At 34.9% G+C, this 17109-nt stretch overlaps 2 protein-coding genes across 4 annotated transcripts; one reads left to right on the top strand and one right to left on the bottom strand.

Annotated features, from left to right (window-relative positions):
• Window positions 1-5: 5 nt before the first annotated feature.
• Window positions 6-13935, bottom strand: LOC135122896 (rho-associated protein kinase 2). Of its 3 annotated transcripts, none has more exons than XM_064047383.1 (8): window positions 13790-13935; window positions 13296-13560; window positions 8422-10353; window positions 2364-3418; window positions 1994-2313; window positions 1649-1944; window positions 1358-1580; window positions 6-816 (listed from the first exon to the last, which is right to left on the bottom strand). In XM_064047383.1, exons 2-8 carry the CDS (start codon window positions 13474-13476, stop codon window positions 687-689), a joined length of 4137 nt encoding a protein of 1378 aa, XP_063903453.1. In that variant the 5' UTR covers window positions 13477-13560; window positions 13790-13935; the 3' UTR covers window positions 6-686. The 3 variants fall into 3 exon arrangements, with proteins under 3 accessions (XP_063903453.1, XP_063903455.1, XP_063903454.1); XM_064047385.1 differs by having other exon boundaries at window positions 6-777; XM_064047384.1 differs by having other exon boundaries at window positions 13296-13523.
• A 60-nt stretch (window positions 13936-13995) lies between these two features.
• LOC135122900 (ATP-dependent RNA helicase DHX33) lies at window positions 13996-17023 on the top strand. The gene is made up of 6 exons (XM_064047393.1): window positions 13996-14888; window positions 14942-15187; window positions 15235-15419; window positions 15468-15737; window positions 15793-16585; window positions 16641-17023. The coding sequence occupies exons 1-6, from the start codon at window positions 14460-14462 to the stop codon at window positions 16839-16841; spliced, it is 2124 nt and encodes a 707-aa protein (XP_063903463.1). The 5' UTR covers window positions 13996-14459; the 3' UTR covers window positions 16842-17023.
• The last annotated feature ends 86 nt before the right edge of the window (window positions 17024-17109 follow it).

Raw genomic sequence — 17109 nt, 5'->3', positions numbered from 1 at the left:
CGTACTCAGTAATAAGAACAATTTATTCAGAATTGTCCATTTTGGTTTACATTTTATATAATACATAAGGCAAAAATGTACTCTACTATTTAAATTGCCAAAATCATATTAAAAAACTTGGTGTTGCGGCTAGTACAATAGTAGTAACCACAAATGAATGTTTAAGGCACAATTTCATAATAGAAAAAATAGAAATAAGGTAGATTAATAAATACATAATTATACATAAATCAGAATTCGCATTAAAATAATTTGTACAATCTAAAAAAAAAAAAAAACACAACAAGTAATATACAACTAAAATAAAAAAAGTTTATTACTGTACTCAAAGGGAATGTCATGTCAAAAAAACCTCAAGCACTGATTAGAAAAAATCCACATAAAAAATTTACAAAATAAATCTGAATTAGCACCTTTACAAAATTAGTACAGCGTCACAGTTAAAGAGTTAGCATTATTAGCAACCAACTTTGAGACATTTTAGATGTTGAAACTATGTTCTTAAACGTTTATAATTATTGTTAAACATCTTAAGATTTAGTGCCACAAAATAGACTATCAAAGATTTGAAAACGATGCGCTTGATACAGTGATGTGGTAAGAGGGTAACAAGTACTGAAACTGTATCAGAATTTTAGTGATGAAACTGGAAGCATGAACAGTTAACTTAATTTAAAACTCAAACGTCATTTGCCGCTCATTGAAGAATTAGCAGGCAGAGTTGCAGATCGTTGCTGGATATTCAGGTATGGCTTCAAACTAGAACGAGTTGACTCCCTGTTAAGGTAGAAGGAACACTTAGTAGAAGCACTTGAGCTAGATGAACAAGTAACACGCATTATCCTTAACCTTGTGAAAAAATAAAAACAGACCCACAAGCAAGTGAAAAAGCAGCAACCGCAATGCACGTGTGTAATAGAATAAAAACAAAATCGGTTTTCATAAAATTTATTCATAACATTACTTTCATAATAAAAAAATACAGTCATTCATATAATGTATAGGAGAAAATTAGTATCAAGCCAAGCATGCAAATAGCACTGAGGAGCTTCACTCTTATTTACTTCTAACAAACTAAAAAAGTCACAGTGTGTATTAAAAGCTATGATAGATCTAAGATTTGAAGTAAATAAAACTGAGTATTCAACGTCTCACATGTCGATAAAAAAAATACATGTTCTTAAAGAACTACATACCAAAATGGAATAGCAGAATACACCAATCGTGTATCAAGTAAAATGTTATTATAAAAATAATAAAACTGGAATATGCAATATAAGCGTAGGTATACATACTGTAAATACCCGACAGCTTAGCGTACCAGCTACGTGTGCATGCCCAATACTACACAACTCACCTAGGCGATATCTTAGCAGAATCTATGGCATTGGAATTGTTGGCTTTAAACCCACATTTCTGTATTTTTCGGCTTAATCTATACACCCACTGCTTCTGTTCGTCTGTTGAAGGAGCAAGCAGGAGTAGTTCTTTGGCATATGAAGGGTCATAATGTAATTTACAAGGAGGAACGGCGTCTTCCTTCTTCTCCAAGTGATCCTTGTGTATTTTTATCCTACACCCTACAACACAAACAATTATTCCACCACATAAAATCCCCCAACAACACAAAACACTCATCGACACTCACTTCTGCATTCTAATGCAGGCGGAGGTCTAAACATATTCCACATGGGTTTAGGACAAACTTCACAAGTTGTGGGCATGTGGTAGGAAATACCTAGGAACTCGTGACCCTTATGTATCGTAGTACGAGGATTATCTTCAAGACTCCTTATCGTACTAGAGTCAAAAGAATTGCTTTGCTCGTCGGCTTTCCTAGCCTCGCCCTCCCCAGCGTACAACAACTGAAATATCCTAGGGATATCTTTGGAATCCGCCCTAATAACGTCACCTTGCGTCACCGAACGCACATGAAACACTTTGCTAAAAAATCAAAATCACACAAAATCGTTTCAAACCTCCCCGATTTTACCAGAGATCAAGAACAATCACAGGATCGGTATTTTGCTTGTCATTTTCCGAATTGTAAAAAATTATTTTTCGGCTCGAAACAACGACGTATTGTTTCTTCCAGCCGTGCCTCTTTATGTTTTGTTTAAACGGAATCGACAGCCACCCTTCGAACATCGAGTCGGAGTTTATTTCGTCACCCTCGTTGTCGGCGGAGCTCAAAGACGCAGTCTCGCTATTCAAAGCCGCCAACTTCAACTGAAGCTGTTCGATTTCCGAGTCTTTGCTGTCTAACTCCATCTGTAGCCTCTGCTTGGAAGCAATTTCGTCACTACATTGCACCTAGAACAAGCAATTAAATATACGATTTTTAGTAAAAATACAATTAATACCATAAGTTCTTGTATGCGCAATTGATAACTACTAATCGTCTGGTTGAACTTTTCCTTTTCTTGGGTCAACTCTTGTTGCAACTTCTTCAGATCTTTCTCCTTCCTCCTCAAATCGGCGTTCGAAATCTTGCTCTTGCCCTTGATCTCCTTCAAATCTTTCCTGTTCAAGATCTCGTGAAGTTTATTCACGGCTTGTTGTTTCAGTAAAGATTCGGTCTGCAACTTGCTCTTCAGTTTCTCGATCTCTTCATTGTTTCCAGATTTCTTGTTAAACTCTTCCTGCAACTGTTTGAGTTGCCTGTTGATCTCTTCCTTGTCTTTAGACATATGTTCGTTTGTTCTTTTGAGTTCAACTTCTCTATCTTTCAACGTATTAACAGCAACTTCTTTAGAATTAAGTTCGCTTCTGTGTTTCGCCAACAAGTCCTTCAGTTCAAGCTCTTTCATAGTTTTTTCTTTCTCTAAATCTGCAACGGTTTCTTCGGCTATCGATCTCGCTAAAGCCTCAGAGTCCGCTCTTGCGATTGCTATTTGACACTGGTGCTTCAAAGAAGCACACTCTTCTTCAAACTCTTTATTTGTCTTGGTTTTCTCTTCTAGCTCCTCCCGCAATTCGTTGGTTTGCGTTTTGTACAAAGTGGAGAAGTACTGTTCGGCTTCTAAAGAGTCCTGCAGTTCTTTCATTTGAAGCTGTTCCATTTGCCAGTCTCTCTTCAACTTAAACAAATCGTCCTCCAGCTTCTTTTTAGCCTCTTGTAGATTACTTATGTCGATGGCAAGTTGAGATTCTCTGGCTTTAAGTTTAGCAACTTCGGAAATGTATTGACCCACTTCTGACTGCAGGATGGTTTTCTGCTGTTGCTCTTGTTCGATTTGACTCTGAAGGGCTTTCACTTTTTCCACTTCTTGCCTATGCTCGCCTTCTAATTTTTGGAGACGTTGTTGGATTTGCCGGTAGTCTACCGACAGCATCGAAATTTGTCGCTCTTTTTCTTGAGAATTGAGATCGGCCTTTTGCCGCGCGCTTTTTTCTTCGTTTAATTTTGTCTGGAGGGCTAAAAGCAATTTGTTCTTAAGTTTTCTGCCGTAGGTTTTGGATGTTAAGTTAATTAAGCAATTGGTCTGACTTTGTTTAATGATATGTGTAACAAATTTCGTCTAAATAGTGTTTGTTTCCAATGTATGATTAGAAAGTTATAATGGGTGGTTATGGAACAAAAGCGTGTCGTACATCATACTGATACCAAATTCGTTGTCAACGAATTTCGGTACCACAGTTCCAGGTTATCGCACAAAATCTACATTCACAATGTTATTTTTGTATCCACTTGAATTTCATTACGTAATTATGAGAAGCTGAACGGCACTATTGTGACTATTGCTGTTACAAATCGTTGAAAATATAGGGGTTGCAACTGACACTACACATAGATATACAGGGTGGATGGCAAAAAGCGCCCCGGCTTGTAGCGCACAACAATGTATCATGTCTCAAACTTAATGGGCATATGAATACTACATTTTGGACTGAAACTTTTTTTTGCTATTTTGGAAGAGTTTTTTTTTCTGAATCCCATGATCTATGGTACAGCATAATTGCAAACTCTTCCAAAATAACGAAAAAATGGGAATGTGCCCATTTAAAATAAAAAAGTTGAATGTCGTTACCATAATCAAGAAGGGTACAATTATTTTTTTCAGTCCAAAACGCTTTTTGCCATCCACTCTGTATATCGGATGTAGTAGTTTATTTGTTCCACTTTATTATCTCACTTATTTGAAAAAGAAAAAAAGAAATTTAGAATGGTTAATTAAACCTATGAAATCAATACCGCCACTGATTTTTTCGGAAAAAACAACGTTTTTTTTTCGAATATAATGTGTGGTTTTTAAGCGCGTTAAATAAGATTTTTTATTTTTTCATTGTAGTAATATAATAAATCATAATAATGGCATCTTTGTTCACTTGTTCCACTCTCACAACACCTCAGATACTTTCAAATCTGGAACAATTAATAATTATGCTGCTTTTTTTCTCTCTAAATTTTTTATTTCAAATGGAACATTGTATGTTTTTAAGAGTTTTCCATATTTTTTATTAGTGTATGAACACATACGAAATGTTATATCACTCAAAAGAGAATAAATACACTGTTTAAAACATACAAAATATACTTTATTCCATTGGTAAAAAAATGTCATATTCTTAAATTTCGGTATATATATTTCTGTAGTACACCCGCTTTATACAGTTTATGACGTCAATTGACGGCACATAGGGTTCAAAATTTTATTTGTTCAAACATTTGAAATTTTACAGTGAAACAAACTGCAATTAATATTATGAACACTGCCAGACAAAAAAAACTCACACACTTCAATTTTTTGTGTTTACCTGCAACTGATCAAATTTTTGTAAAAAATATTCCAAAAAGCAAATCAAAATGCATTCATTAATAGAAAACATACATTATTATAAACATTTGCATAAATTTACAAATATTCAAGTGTCCGTTTTTTTTTGTCGGGCAGTGTACATTTATTCTGAAAAAAAAAAAAGAATTTTAAATTTCTATAAAAAAGGTGTCATTTCCTGCAAAACTAAAGGTAATGTGACCCTGAACTGTACTGATTTTAGATCGTTTTTTTGTGCCAATTTACATTTCAGACTGTTACTTCTTAAATAATACAGATATCCGAGTGGAATAGGTAAACTGAGGAACGGACAAAATATTTTTTTTAAAGCAGTAAAATTTAAAAAGTTACACGTCAAGTACTGCGTCACCGAAGAACTAAAAAAGTTATTTCGACAGAACTTCCCTCGCACCTGAAATGCAGCCGAACAAACTCCGCTTTTTTGAAAAATTATAAAATTTGTTTTTTTTATATACAGGGTGTTATTGAAAGGTACGTACAACAAAATGGACAATTCTTCGCGAAGTCTAAGAAGTCGGAAAAACTTATTTTGTCTTATCAAAATTTTAAGGGGAAAATTAACCCTTATCCAATCTTTTTAGACGCTACTGAAGGATAAATAGGTAAAATTAATTAATTTTAGTAAATCCTAGCAACTGTAACAATAAAACTTTTGTCAAGAATAAATGTTGCTATAGAAACGAAAGATGATCTTTTTATCAGAGGCGTACAACGAATTTGGACATAAATTTTAACAATTTTTATCTCTAAAGGGAGAACACTTTTACCTAAACTTTTTTTAACTTTTAGCACCCATACTTCGAGACCAATTGCCGATTTTATTTTGTACGTACCTTTCAATAACAGGCTGTATACACCTTGTAAAACGTTTACGACTCAAGCGGCTTAAGCCAAACCACCCTTATAAGTCAAACTGGCTGTTGTATAACTTAACTTAGTTGACATATACGTAGTAAAACTTTGCAACTCCATTATGTCCAACAATGGACACTAATAATCCTTGCGGTTCGGGTCCACAAAGCTTACAATAGCCAATTTGACTTCTAAGGGTGGTTTGCTTAATAAAGCCGCTTAAGCCATCAAAGTTTTACAAGGTGTATGACAAGTGAGTTTAGTATAAATGTTGCTATACAATTTTGATTTTTTTGTTCAAAAAATCTGGACGTCTAGGCTAAAACTGAATACGGATTCATAAAGTCCTAGTGCAGGGGTATGTTATTTTATAAAATTTGATAATGTCTCAATTGGGGCGTGGAGGGAGGGATAAACGGATTAATTTTCATTAACTTCCGTTAACTTTATAACGTTAGCATGATTTCAAAGCATTCGGTTTTCCAATTTAAAAGTTAAATTGTAATACACACTGTTATATAAATTTGATTTTTTCCAAAGATCTAGATACTCAAGGTTAAAACTTAATTTTATGATGACGTCATTAATTGATTGGGAGGGATAAGCCGATCATTTTTGATTAACGTTTTACCATGCTTAAAACGTTTTCAAGAATTCATCAGAGCACTCAGTGTTAATGTTAATTTGCAAAACGTTGTTATACATTTCCAAAAATCTTAATGTTTATAAAACTCAACCTGGACAACCACAAGTGCAAGGCATACTATTTTATAAAATTTAAATAACAGTTATATTGTAAATTTTGAAGATGACGTCATCCCATCGTTGGTGGGGGTGATGAGACAAATTTTGCTTAGCGTTTTATTATCTACACGGTATTCATAACATACATATAAAATTTAACATTAATCGGTTCAGAAGTTTCGAAAATTATCTCTAACAAAAATCTGGACAGACAAACAGGCAGACAGAGGTAAGAAAATATGAAACTAGCCAGGGACTCTACTATGTATAATCCTTCCTTACCTTAAGTAAAAATACTGTATATAACGCACTTACAATAGTTATTTGTGAATCAAGACCTTAAAGAACAACTTTTGCGGCCGATAAAGTTTGAGGTCGAAACATAGTCGAGACCTATAAATCAGATGAGGCTGAAAGAGTTTTCTTTGGCCGAGGTACACACGTTTTTTAGACGACAATACACAAAAATGATTGTTTCTTATTGGAGGAAAAATCTTGCAAAGTTGATAAAAACCAAATGCTACTTTGCTCCCCTACTAAGAAAAAAATCCGGAACGGCAGGCAGAGAGACAGACAAACACTCTAGGGGTCATGAAAGGTCGAGAAAACGTAAAAGTAGAGAGTCGGCCGACGGACTCGATTACAATATTTCCTTCACTTACGCTCGGGAAGTAAAAATCGGTAGTCATGTTTCATAACCATATTCAATAAAAAAAAAGTTGCTCAAAAAGAACAAGGACGCAAAATAAGTTTTTGACATCTAACGACAAAAAATGATTGGGGACAAAATCACTAGATAGACTAAAAAACATACATATTCTCTTCTACTTGAAACCAAAAATTTGATATAATTTCCGGAAGAACCAAAAGACACATAACACCTCTTCCACAGTAATTTTATAGATTCCTTTCTATTAATCTCTTCTAAATTTCAAATTACTATTTTTCCATGTAACTAAGATATTACAGTGGAACAGATAAACTGGAACATTACCATTAACATGGAAATTAACAATAAAATTTTCAAAGTACGGTCCTGGCAGGAGATTTTACCTGCCACCGGTGCAGTGTTGTTTAGGGTTTGTTGCGCAATTATTGCCATCTTCAACTTCACAGGGTAATGAAATTTCAGTAGATTAAAAAATAACGTTCTAGGAATACTTAAAATATTTTTTCTATTGGCATCTTGAAACGATGTGTTTACCGTACAGTTTTATGGCTTATGGAAATGAGGTTACGTTAAAAAAACAAAAGCCTTGGAGCTGTTTACTTTTGATAATAATTTTTTAGTGCTTTATTTCTGATCAACTTAAAAGTTGTAAGTTTTCGCTGTATTTTCAATTTCTCCAGGAAAATAATTCAATCAAAAGTTATACGATAATTTGAACGCGGATGGATTTTGTTTCACCGCCTTACTCAATTTTTTTCAATCTTAAATTGCAAAGAAATTATTTATTTACTATATGTAAAAAAATATACATTCTTTGTTTTTTATAGCTTTCGTCAATACTCGACATATGTCTATAGTGAAATATATGTTAACACAAAAATTATGTGAGAGAAAAACTGTAAAAATAACACATATGTATTTTTTCGTTTCAATAGTGTTTTATTTGTGTTGTACATGTAGCTCCCTTTTCCCCCATTTTCCATTTTTTTTTTAATTTGTACTATGAATGACGAATACAGCGTATTATCATCAGTAGGTATGAATCAATAGATACCTACTGAGTCATATCAAACGGTTTAACGTGTACGGCTATATTTAAAGTTAAAAAAGCCAATCTATTCTTAAAAGTGTTTCACACCAAAGGAACTGTTTATTAAAATAATAACAGTCACAAATCAAACGCTGCCTACGATAATTCGAAATGAAATGAATTAAAAAAGAAAATCATCTAAACTACTCCAAAATTACCCTTAATAATTCGTTCCATTAGTTCTGCATGTAAAGAACAACTACCATCAAATTTATCATCACCAGCTAAAAAACCACTACACAATACATTGCCAAAAATATACATACCCTTAACAACTTCTAAGTTCGCTTCTTCTTTATTTAGCATCCTGCTCCTTTCCGTCTCCTCATGCGCTTTCACTTCCTGCTGGTACCTATTCTGAGCTGCCTTCAATTCAAGACACAATCCCGCATTTTCCTTCTCCAAAGTGGACACCTTTTCAGTCAACTGGGTGTTATCCGCAACGATTTTCCTCTCTCGCTGCCTGCTGCTCTCCAATTCAACGTTGACATGTTGGTACCTATTCTTCAAAACCAGACACTCCTCAGAAGCTTGCGTCCTCGCTGCGACCTCTTGCGTCAACTGCTCCTGCAAGTTGGTAACTTCCGCTTGCAAATTGTCCCTCTGCGACTGCAAATTCTGCAGTATCGCTTGATACTCGGCAGCCTTTTGTTCGTAAGCCGACTTCGCCATCGTCAATTCGGTCGTCTGCTTCCGCAACCTCTGACAATTCTCGGTCTCGCCTTTCAGCTTTTCCTGCATTTCGGCGACTTGCTTCTCCAGGATGTTGATTTTGTCGTTGTGTTGTTGGTTGTTGTTCATTTCGCGGGTGCGCTTGTTCTGTTCTTCTTCCAGCGTTTTCTTGAGATCTGCAAAATATTTTTCCGTTTTCTTGCGCGATTCGCTCTCATTGTCGGCCCGGCGCTGCACTTCTTTGAAGTTGTGCTTTAGAATCGTCAACTCTTTCTCATACTTGGACGCTTCTTCGCGTATTTCGGATTCGCGTTGAGCTAAGTTACTAATTTGAGCAATTAATATTCGTTGTTTGCTTTCTAGTTCTTCTACTGTGTTTTTTTCTTGGTCTAAGAGTTGCTGTAATTTATTTACTTGAGCATTTGCGTCTTTGTCGTTGAGATGATTTGTTTTGCCACTATCTACAATATCACTTCTTCTATCAGACAAGAGTTGATAGTCTGAATTATAAGTAAAGCCTATGAACGGTAAATGGTTTCCTATGAAGCTATTTGGCACTGGAAACACTTCCTCCGACGTTTCTTCCTTCTCGTAGTCGTCGAAATTTTTGGTGTCGTCATCTCCCGTCAACTCAGGTACTACAGGTGGAGCCGAGTTTCTTAAGTTTTCAAACGTCCACTGGTCGTTGATAAAAAACGGATGGTTCTTTATTTCGTCGACGTTGTTCCTCCCTAAACGTTTAGTTCTATCACATAATAAACCCTGTATTAAAGATATAGCCTCTTTAGATATTTCCACTTCATCAGGGAAAGTAAGATTATTTTCATGATACATGATCTTGTTGTAAGTACCGAGTAAACTGTCCGCGTAAAACGGCGTCTCCCCTACCAACATCTCATACAGAAAAATCCCCACCGACCACCAATCACACTCGCGCCCGTAAATCCCCTTCCCGTGACTCTGGAGCACTTCAGGAGATATATAATCAGGAGTACCGACCACGTTATTCGACCTGACGAGCCCATCTTCGTCCATACGCATGCAAGTACCAAAATCGGCCAACTTTAAGTGACCGTACTTATCTAAAAGCATATTATCTGGCTTAACGTCTCTATGTACAAAACCCATCGAATGGATCACATCTAAGGCAAGAACCACTTCCATGGTATAGAATTTTGCCCACTTTTCAGGAATATCGTAATTCGACATCAAGTTGACGATGTCCCCGCCGGGCATATAATCCATGACCATGTATAAGTGTTTGGCATCTTGAAAGGCAAAGTGTAACTGGACTATCCACTCGGACTGAGCGTGTGCCATGATATGTCGCTCCTCCCAGAAGAATGCCGAATCTGATCGCTTGATCAGGTCTGCTTTACTCAGTCGTTTCATGGCATAAACTTGCCGGGTGTATTTATGCCTCACCAGCTGCACCTTTCCGAAAGCTCCGCGTCCTATTACTTTGATATGCTCGAAATCATCGGTTTTCATACGGAGATTGACGACCTCGTTCGCAAAGTCACCATCTAAGAAAAAAATAACAATCAGTGGTACAAACATTATAATTAACAATCACAAAGTTCCTTTATAATAAGCCATGAATGTAGTTATGATAATGCATTTCTAATCAACCAGTTGTCCCTAGTTGCTTTTATCAAAAATACGGCTGACTTTTGAACTCTAATTAGTGGTTATAATGTGATTTGCGCTCGGTAGAACTTGTATTAATCCGACGGCCACCATGTGGAATTCCTGGAGGCACTGGACACCTATGCTATATACAGAAATAAGTTACACCGACTTCGTTTAAAGACGATATAAAGATTACTTTACAAAAAAGGTTTATTTAGGAATACGATATTAAAACTGATCGCAACACCTCAGTTTTTACAGGAAATTAAGACATTCACACAAAACTTACGTAACATTTTTTTTAAATAATATGGTGCGAAGATTGTATATTAACAATATTTCTACCTATTACACCACATACGCTATTATTGATGCTTAAATTTTTGCTCCCAAGTGATCATTTCAATCAAAATACAAAAATTTTGAAAATTGTAATTCAAAAACCGAGCGCTCAGCTGTAATTTATATATTATATATACAAATGAAGTGAGGACTTGATGACAGGTTTTCAATATGCAAGCGATATGTGATAAAAATTGGTGTCATGCAATATATTATTATAAATAAATAGACCTCGACCAGCGATAAAATATACCCTACTTTTGCATTTTCCCTTAAGTTGAAGTTCCACAGTTTTCTGGTATTTCGGATGTAAATTGCGGTGTTCGTTGATCTTTCGTGTGAACAGATAAACAAAATTATTTCAAATAAGATTTATATTTAAAAGATGGCAATCACCCAAATTCCACCTTAGCTAATAATTTATGTGTACCGAACGCAAGGAAAAAATAACTCTTTTAGAGCCGTTGCTAAAAAACGTACCATGATGTCATTTTAGAATCATGTGAAGTGTTCGATGGGTAAAAAAAGTTCACTGTGTGACAGACAAATGCAGCTGATTTTAAATGGTATTTGGAACATCTAATAAAAACCAAGAAATAACTGTTTATTGACAGAAATCTTACTATACAGTCTTTCATCTAAAAATGTTACCATAATTTTTTTAAATATAATTCCATCATACTGCATTTAATGTTTTCAAACTGATTTTAGATCAAGCTATCTATTATTGAAAATTAGATTTTTTTTTAAATTTCTAGATTCTGATTCTGACTATTCAACACATCTTTAAACTTGGCTTTTACCAAATTTTCTATTAAAACCCGTGTTTGTGATGATTCTCGATACAGCAACAACTAAAAACCGAAGTTTATAATTTCGTTCCCACTTTATTTCGAGCGAGTGAAACTATGACTCACTCGAATTTTACACCGAAGATCAAATGTATATTACTTCCTAGTGTAAATACTAAATAGTGCAGGATTTCGTCTTTAAATACGAATGAGTAGGTCTAAACACATTAAATATGGGTGACCGTGCCACGGATCTGTGTTACTCCACATAAAAATTTTAATTGTTGATATTAATTGTTTTTAAATAAATTAGAATCACCTCCCAACAATATTCCTCTTATCGGAGTGAGTAGGCAACAAATAACAATTTTACCGTAATGATTGTTATTATTAAAGAAACCACAAACAAAACATAACGAACCGGATACCCCGGTACTTTAATTCTACTCACACCATTTGTTATTGCGCTTAGACGATAATTTCGTAACATCGTTGAATCGTGTCTAAACAAAAAGGAAACTATTTATTTTGCCGGAATTTTTAGTGACTTTTCTGTTTGTTTGGATTAGGGTTCGGCTTAATCAGTTTCTTAATTTTTCAATCAACCTACACACGTCTAAATATATTCCCGAAACGAAACGTTTAGTAATTAGTTTAATAACAAATCTTCACATTGAGGAAAACCGATAGCAAATGTTGGGTTTGGATAAATTTAAGTTCAGCTGATCACAGTAGAATTGATTTAAGTATAGAGCGTCTATTTTAATTAAAGAAAAATACAAAATCCGAGTCGACAAAAGATTGCATTAAAAAACAATTTTACTTAGAGAATGTTCTTTGTCACTAATATAACTCAACATAATGGTGGATTTTTTTAATTAGACTTGTGGGTTCGACAATAACTGCTGTTGGATGTGATAAATTACATTATCGACGTCTAATGTTCTAATTTATTTTTTATTGATCAATCAACTGGAATAGTGCGGATAATTCCAAATATGGATTTATCCATAAATCAATTTTCATTGCTGAAATTTTGCTTCCGTCCTAATAATGCTCTTGTATGACATTCTTCAGCTGCAAATTTACGATTTGTTAATATTAACAATTTATTTTTACAAAAATAAAGTTACTTCCTGCAGCTTTTCCACCACAGACTTATTTACAGGAAAACCTGTGTCATACCCACGCAAAATTATTTACTGTTGATCTCATAACAGTGACACAATTGTTTTCATTAATACAATAAAGACACCAAAAACATTTGCAATAAATGCCCCTTATTAGTCATCTGATTGCACTTTTCTTTCTACTTAGTGAGAGTTGGCATCAATAAAAAATCCTTTGTCAGGAATTCAACTGATTAATAATTACACCGTGGGCGTTTAAAATTTTTTAGGACACTTTTCAATTTGTACCGAATGGATTTATGACGGCACACTTATTTAAATTGCAGCATACATGCATTAATGAAATAAATATAGCTCAGGTGACCAAAATTAGCTACTTCATTGATGTAACTTATAACCACAGCTTCAATGACATTTTTATGCTACCATCTACAACAACAACACGTTTATACCAACGTCCATGGCTTATTTCGATAATTATAGAATTGTAGGTGTCTGCATCTGCTTTAAATCGCAAATTATGATCTTGGAGCGGTAACAGAATTTTTTTATGACCTAGTCGCTATTACTTACATCTATTTAAATACATTTCGATGTTTTTAATTTTCCTCATGGCGGGATAATCGCAGTCTGTATGTAGGGCTTGCACAGTATCCAAGAGGGAATCGATGTTGGCAATTCCTCTCGGATCCTGAATCTTTTCCTGGAGGAGGCAGAGCCTCCTCCGCCGATCGTCATCTTGAATCAACTCCATAGTGAAGGCTATGGTAACGAACTTTTCGATATTGATGTGACCATTCACTAGGAAGTAAGTAAATGGTGGTGTAGTTTCTTATACCTGTGACAAATAAATGACAGTCAACTAACATAAGAAAGCACTGCGAATTGTTCGAACGGATTCGTTAATGGTGAATGTGAGAACCAACGATTTGAATGCAACATTACGTTCAATTGTATTGTTATTATCTTAGCCGAAATTTCTGCCGACTTCTGGCTGTCAAAACGTTATTCATTTGAACTGGCTTTTGGTACTTTCTTTGTATGGTGAAAGTAAAGACTCGACTTACCTGAGCATTAGAGATACACGGAAGACTTCCCTGATATTCTTCGAAATCATAAGAAGCACTAAGAACCACCACACACTTAAAAATATTAACCAAACCACCGTAAAAAAATCATATTTACTCCCAAAAGGTCAAGCAGCCATTTTCAATTAATCATCATTGGGAGCGCTACTTTTGAAGTGGTGACATCTAGCCAGCTTTGCACCTTGCGATTGGTGGATTTTGACAGAACTCTACCACAAAATGGAAGTTGGGAGCGCGCTGGATGTGGATGTGGATCAGGAAACACAGCTTTCAAAAAATCGAGAAATAAAAAAAAAACAACAGGAGTAATAAAACTTTTAAGAAATAAACCTAGCTAAATTAAGAAACTATCAACCGTGTTGTATTTTTCATTATTCAAAGTGTTTAGTGTGAAAATTGAAAAACATGGAGCCGCTTCACCAACAGTGTAACCTTAATCACAAACAAGTAATGATTTTCTGAAAAATGTAGGTTATGTTTTGTTTTTCTGCTAGAAAAATAATGTCTCAGTTAGTGCGTATACGATGTAACAATAAATGCAAGTGCAGAGCGCGATTTATTTATTAGTTTGAACAGTTCACGGTAACTTTTATGATTTCTCTTGTTTGGACAGAAAAGTTTTCACACGTGTATAACCTAAAATTTGAAAATGGACTCCAAGTACAATTTAATAGGAAACAACAAATTAAACATTACAAAATTCAAGATTAAACCGAAACCCACACCAGTGTTGTTCAGTAAAAAAAATGGACCGCCTTCTCCCAAGAAAATTAAGTTGAATGAGAACGAATCAAACAAATCAAGTTACATGAACGGGAACAACAAATTTAAAATAAGTATACAAGAACAGAGGACGAAGCTACCTGTGTATGATAAAAAGAATAAGTTGTTGGATCTGATTAGGAGGAATAATACTTTAATCATAATGGGTGAAACTGGAAGTGGGAAAACTACTCAAATACCTCAATATATCAATGCGGCTAAATTACAAAACGAGGGGCGCATTGGTATTACGCAGCCCAGAAGGGTGGCTGCTGTCAGTATTGCAATGAGAGTAGCGCAGGAATATGGAAATGGGGTAAGTCTAAGAAAGCAAATATTTTATTTCTTAATTCATATTTTAACTTGCAGCAACAAGTGGGAGACACTGTCGGTTACACAGTTAGATTTGAAGATGTCACATCAAAGAGGACCAAAATTAAATACTTGACTGATGGAATGTTGCTGAGGGAAGCAATGTTTGATAGTTTATTAATGGAATATACAGTTATTATTTTGGATGAAGCTCATGAAAGAACAATTCATACAGATGTATTGTTTGGAATTGTAAAAACGGCTCAGAAAGTTAGGGAGGCTAAGAATTTTGCTCCATTGAAAGTAATTTGTGTAAACTTTACAAACTTTTTTGTAATTAATAGTTTCAGATACTTATTATGTCGGCGACTATGGATGTGGACCATTTTTCGAAATATTTTAATGATTGCCAAGCTGTTTATCTCGAAGGAAGGACCTACCCTGTTAATATATTTCACACAGTTAGGCCCCATGATGACTATCAAACAGCATGTGTGGCAACGTTTTTTAAAATTCATAGAGAAGCGCCTGCTAAGTACATATTTAGCAACGTAAAAAATAGTTATTTATTTTGTAATTTTAGCCAAGATGTTTTAATTTTTCTCACTGGCCAGGAAGAAATTGAAGCTGTAGCTCACCAAATTCGTTTACTTGGTAAAGATCCAGAAGTGGAAGGACCCCCAATTAGAGTGTGTACATTATATGCAGCACAACCTTCCACTCAACAAATGAGTGTTTTTAATCCTTCACCAGAAAACATGAGAAAGGTTATTGTCAGTACAAATATTGCAGAAACTAGTGTTACAATTACTGGAATTAAATATATAATTGATTGTGGAATGGTAAAGGCAAGGTATTTTTTTTAATAATCCAGTTATTATTAAACATTTATTACCCAAAATTTTTAGAACTTACCATCCAGCCACTGGTTTAGAGTTGCTAAAAGTCCAACGGATTTCCCAAGAACAGGCCTGGCAAAGAACGGGTCGAGCAGGCCGAGAATCCGAAGGGACTTGCTACAGACTCTACACCCGCTCTCAATTTGAAATGATGCAAAAATCCACAATTCCAGAGATTCAACGTGCCAATTTAACCTCTGTCGCCTTACAACTTCTAGCGTTGGACATCCACGCGTTATTTTTTGATTTCATGGACAAGCCTCCAGAGGATGCCATTACGGCAGCGTTTGAACAACTAAAATTATTAGGTGCCATAGATTCAGTTGAATCAACAGCTTTAACCCCTTTGGGTGAACAGATGGTTAAATTTCCTCTTGACCCCAGATTTAGTAAGATCTTGCTTTCTGCTCACAACTTCGGGTGTTTAGAGGAGGTCTTAACTGTGGTTTCACTGTTAAGTGTGGAAAGTATACTTTTAAGTCCGCCAAATAAAAAAGAACAGGCCAATAGTGTGCGGCAGAAGTTCTTTTCGGCGTTTGGTGATCATGTTACGCTTTTGAATATATACAGAGAGTTTAGTAATGTAGGGCAGAATATGAGAGGTTGGTGTCATGAACATTATATAAATATGAGGAATATTTTACAAGCTAGGGAGGTGAGATGTCAGTTGGAGGATATATGTAGGAAAAGTGGAATGACAATTTCGTCGTGTGGTAGTCAGATGGATCAAGTTAGGAAGTGTCTTTTAACTGGACTTTTCATGAATGTTGCTGAATTACATAGGGATAGACAATATATTACAGTAAGAATATTTTTTTCAATTGATCACTATAAATTAATTGGGATTTTTATTTTAGTTGGACAAAAGACAAGTGGTTTCTATTCATCCAAGTTCCGTTCTGCATGGCCAACAACCTCATTTTATTTTATTTACTGAAGTTGTACAAACAACAAAATGTTATTTAAGATTACTGTCAACTGTAGACAGTGATTGGTTATATGAAATAGCCCCAGACTATATGAGAACACACAGTATAAAGTGTACAAAAGACAGTTGATTGTATGTGTAATAATATGACATGTTTTCATATTCCAATGATATTCTATGTAAGTTCTTCAAATTTGCATTTTGGACTGTGTTGTGTTCACTTCTGTCATTACTATTATACTAGGATATTTATTGTGTTAACAATCATTTTTATATCTGTTACAAGTTATTACATCTATTTTTATGATCAAATGTGGAGTTTTTTTACCACCTGGCTTTTTATCAGTATCGTTAAAATTCGCGTCGGATACCGTCGGTCTATACGTGTAAATACACCT

This window comes from Zophobas morio, unplaced genomic scaffold, assembly GCF_036711695.1.
Source record: "Zophobas morio isolate AGI-343-1 ecotype UQ-CSIRO unplaced genomic scaffold, CSIRO_AGI_Zmor_V1 ptg000005l, whole genome shotgun sequence".
NCBI classification, from domain to species: domain Eukaryota; kingdom Metazoa; phylum Arthropoda; class Insecta; order Coleoptera; family Tenebrionidae; genus Zophobas; species Zophobas morio.
The sequence above is the reverse complement of the archived record's forward strand: the minus strand, read 5'-3'. Positions and strand labels throughout refer to the sequence as shown.

Bases quoted from the DNA above. Each gene is read 5' to 3' on its own strand.
- LOC135122900 (XM_064047393.1), top strand. From the start codon at position 14,460: ATGGACTCCAAGTACAATTTAATAGGAAACAACAAATTAAACATTACA. The intron at 15,738-15,792 runs GTATTTTTTTTA...CAAAATTTTTAG, and splicing joins TGTGGAATGGTAAAGGCAAG to AACTTACCATCCAGCCACTG. The intron at 16,586-16,640 runs GTAAGAATATTT...TTTTTATTTTAG, and splicing joins GGGATAGACAATATATTACA to TTGGACAAAAGACAAGTGGT.
- LOC135122896 (XM_064047383.1), bottom strand. From the start codon at position 13,476: ATGGAGTTGATTCAAGATGACGATCGGCGGAGGAGGCTCTGCCTCCTC. The intron at 10,354-13,295 runs GTAAGTAATAGC...TTTTTTTCTTAG, and splicing joins CGAAATGTATTTAAATAGAT to ATGGTGACTTTGCGAACGAG. The intron at 1,945-1,993 runs GTAAAATCGGGG...TTGATTTTTTAG, and splicing joins GTGATTGTTCTTGATCTCTG to CAAAGTGTTTCATGTGCGTT.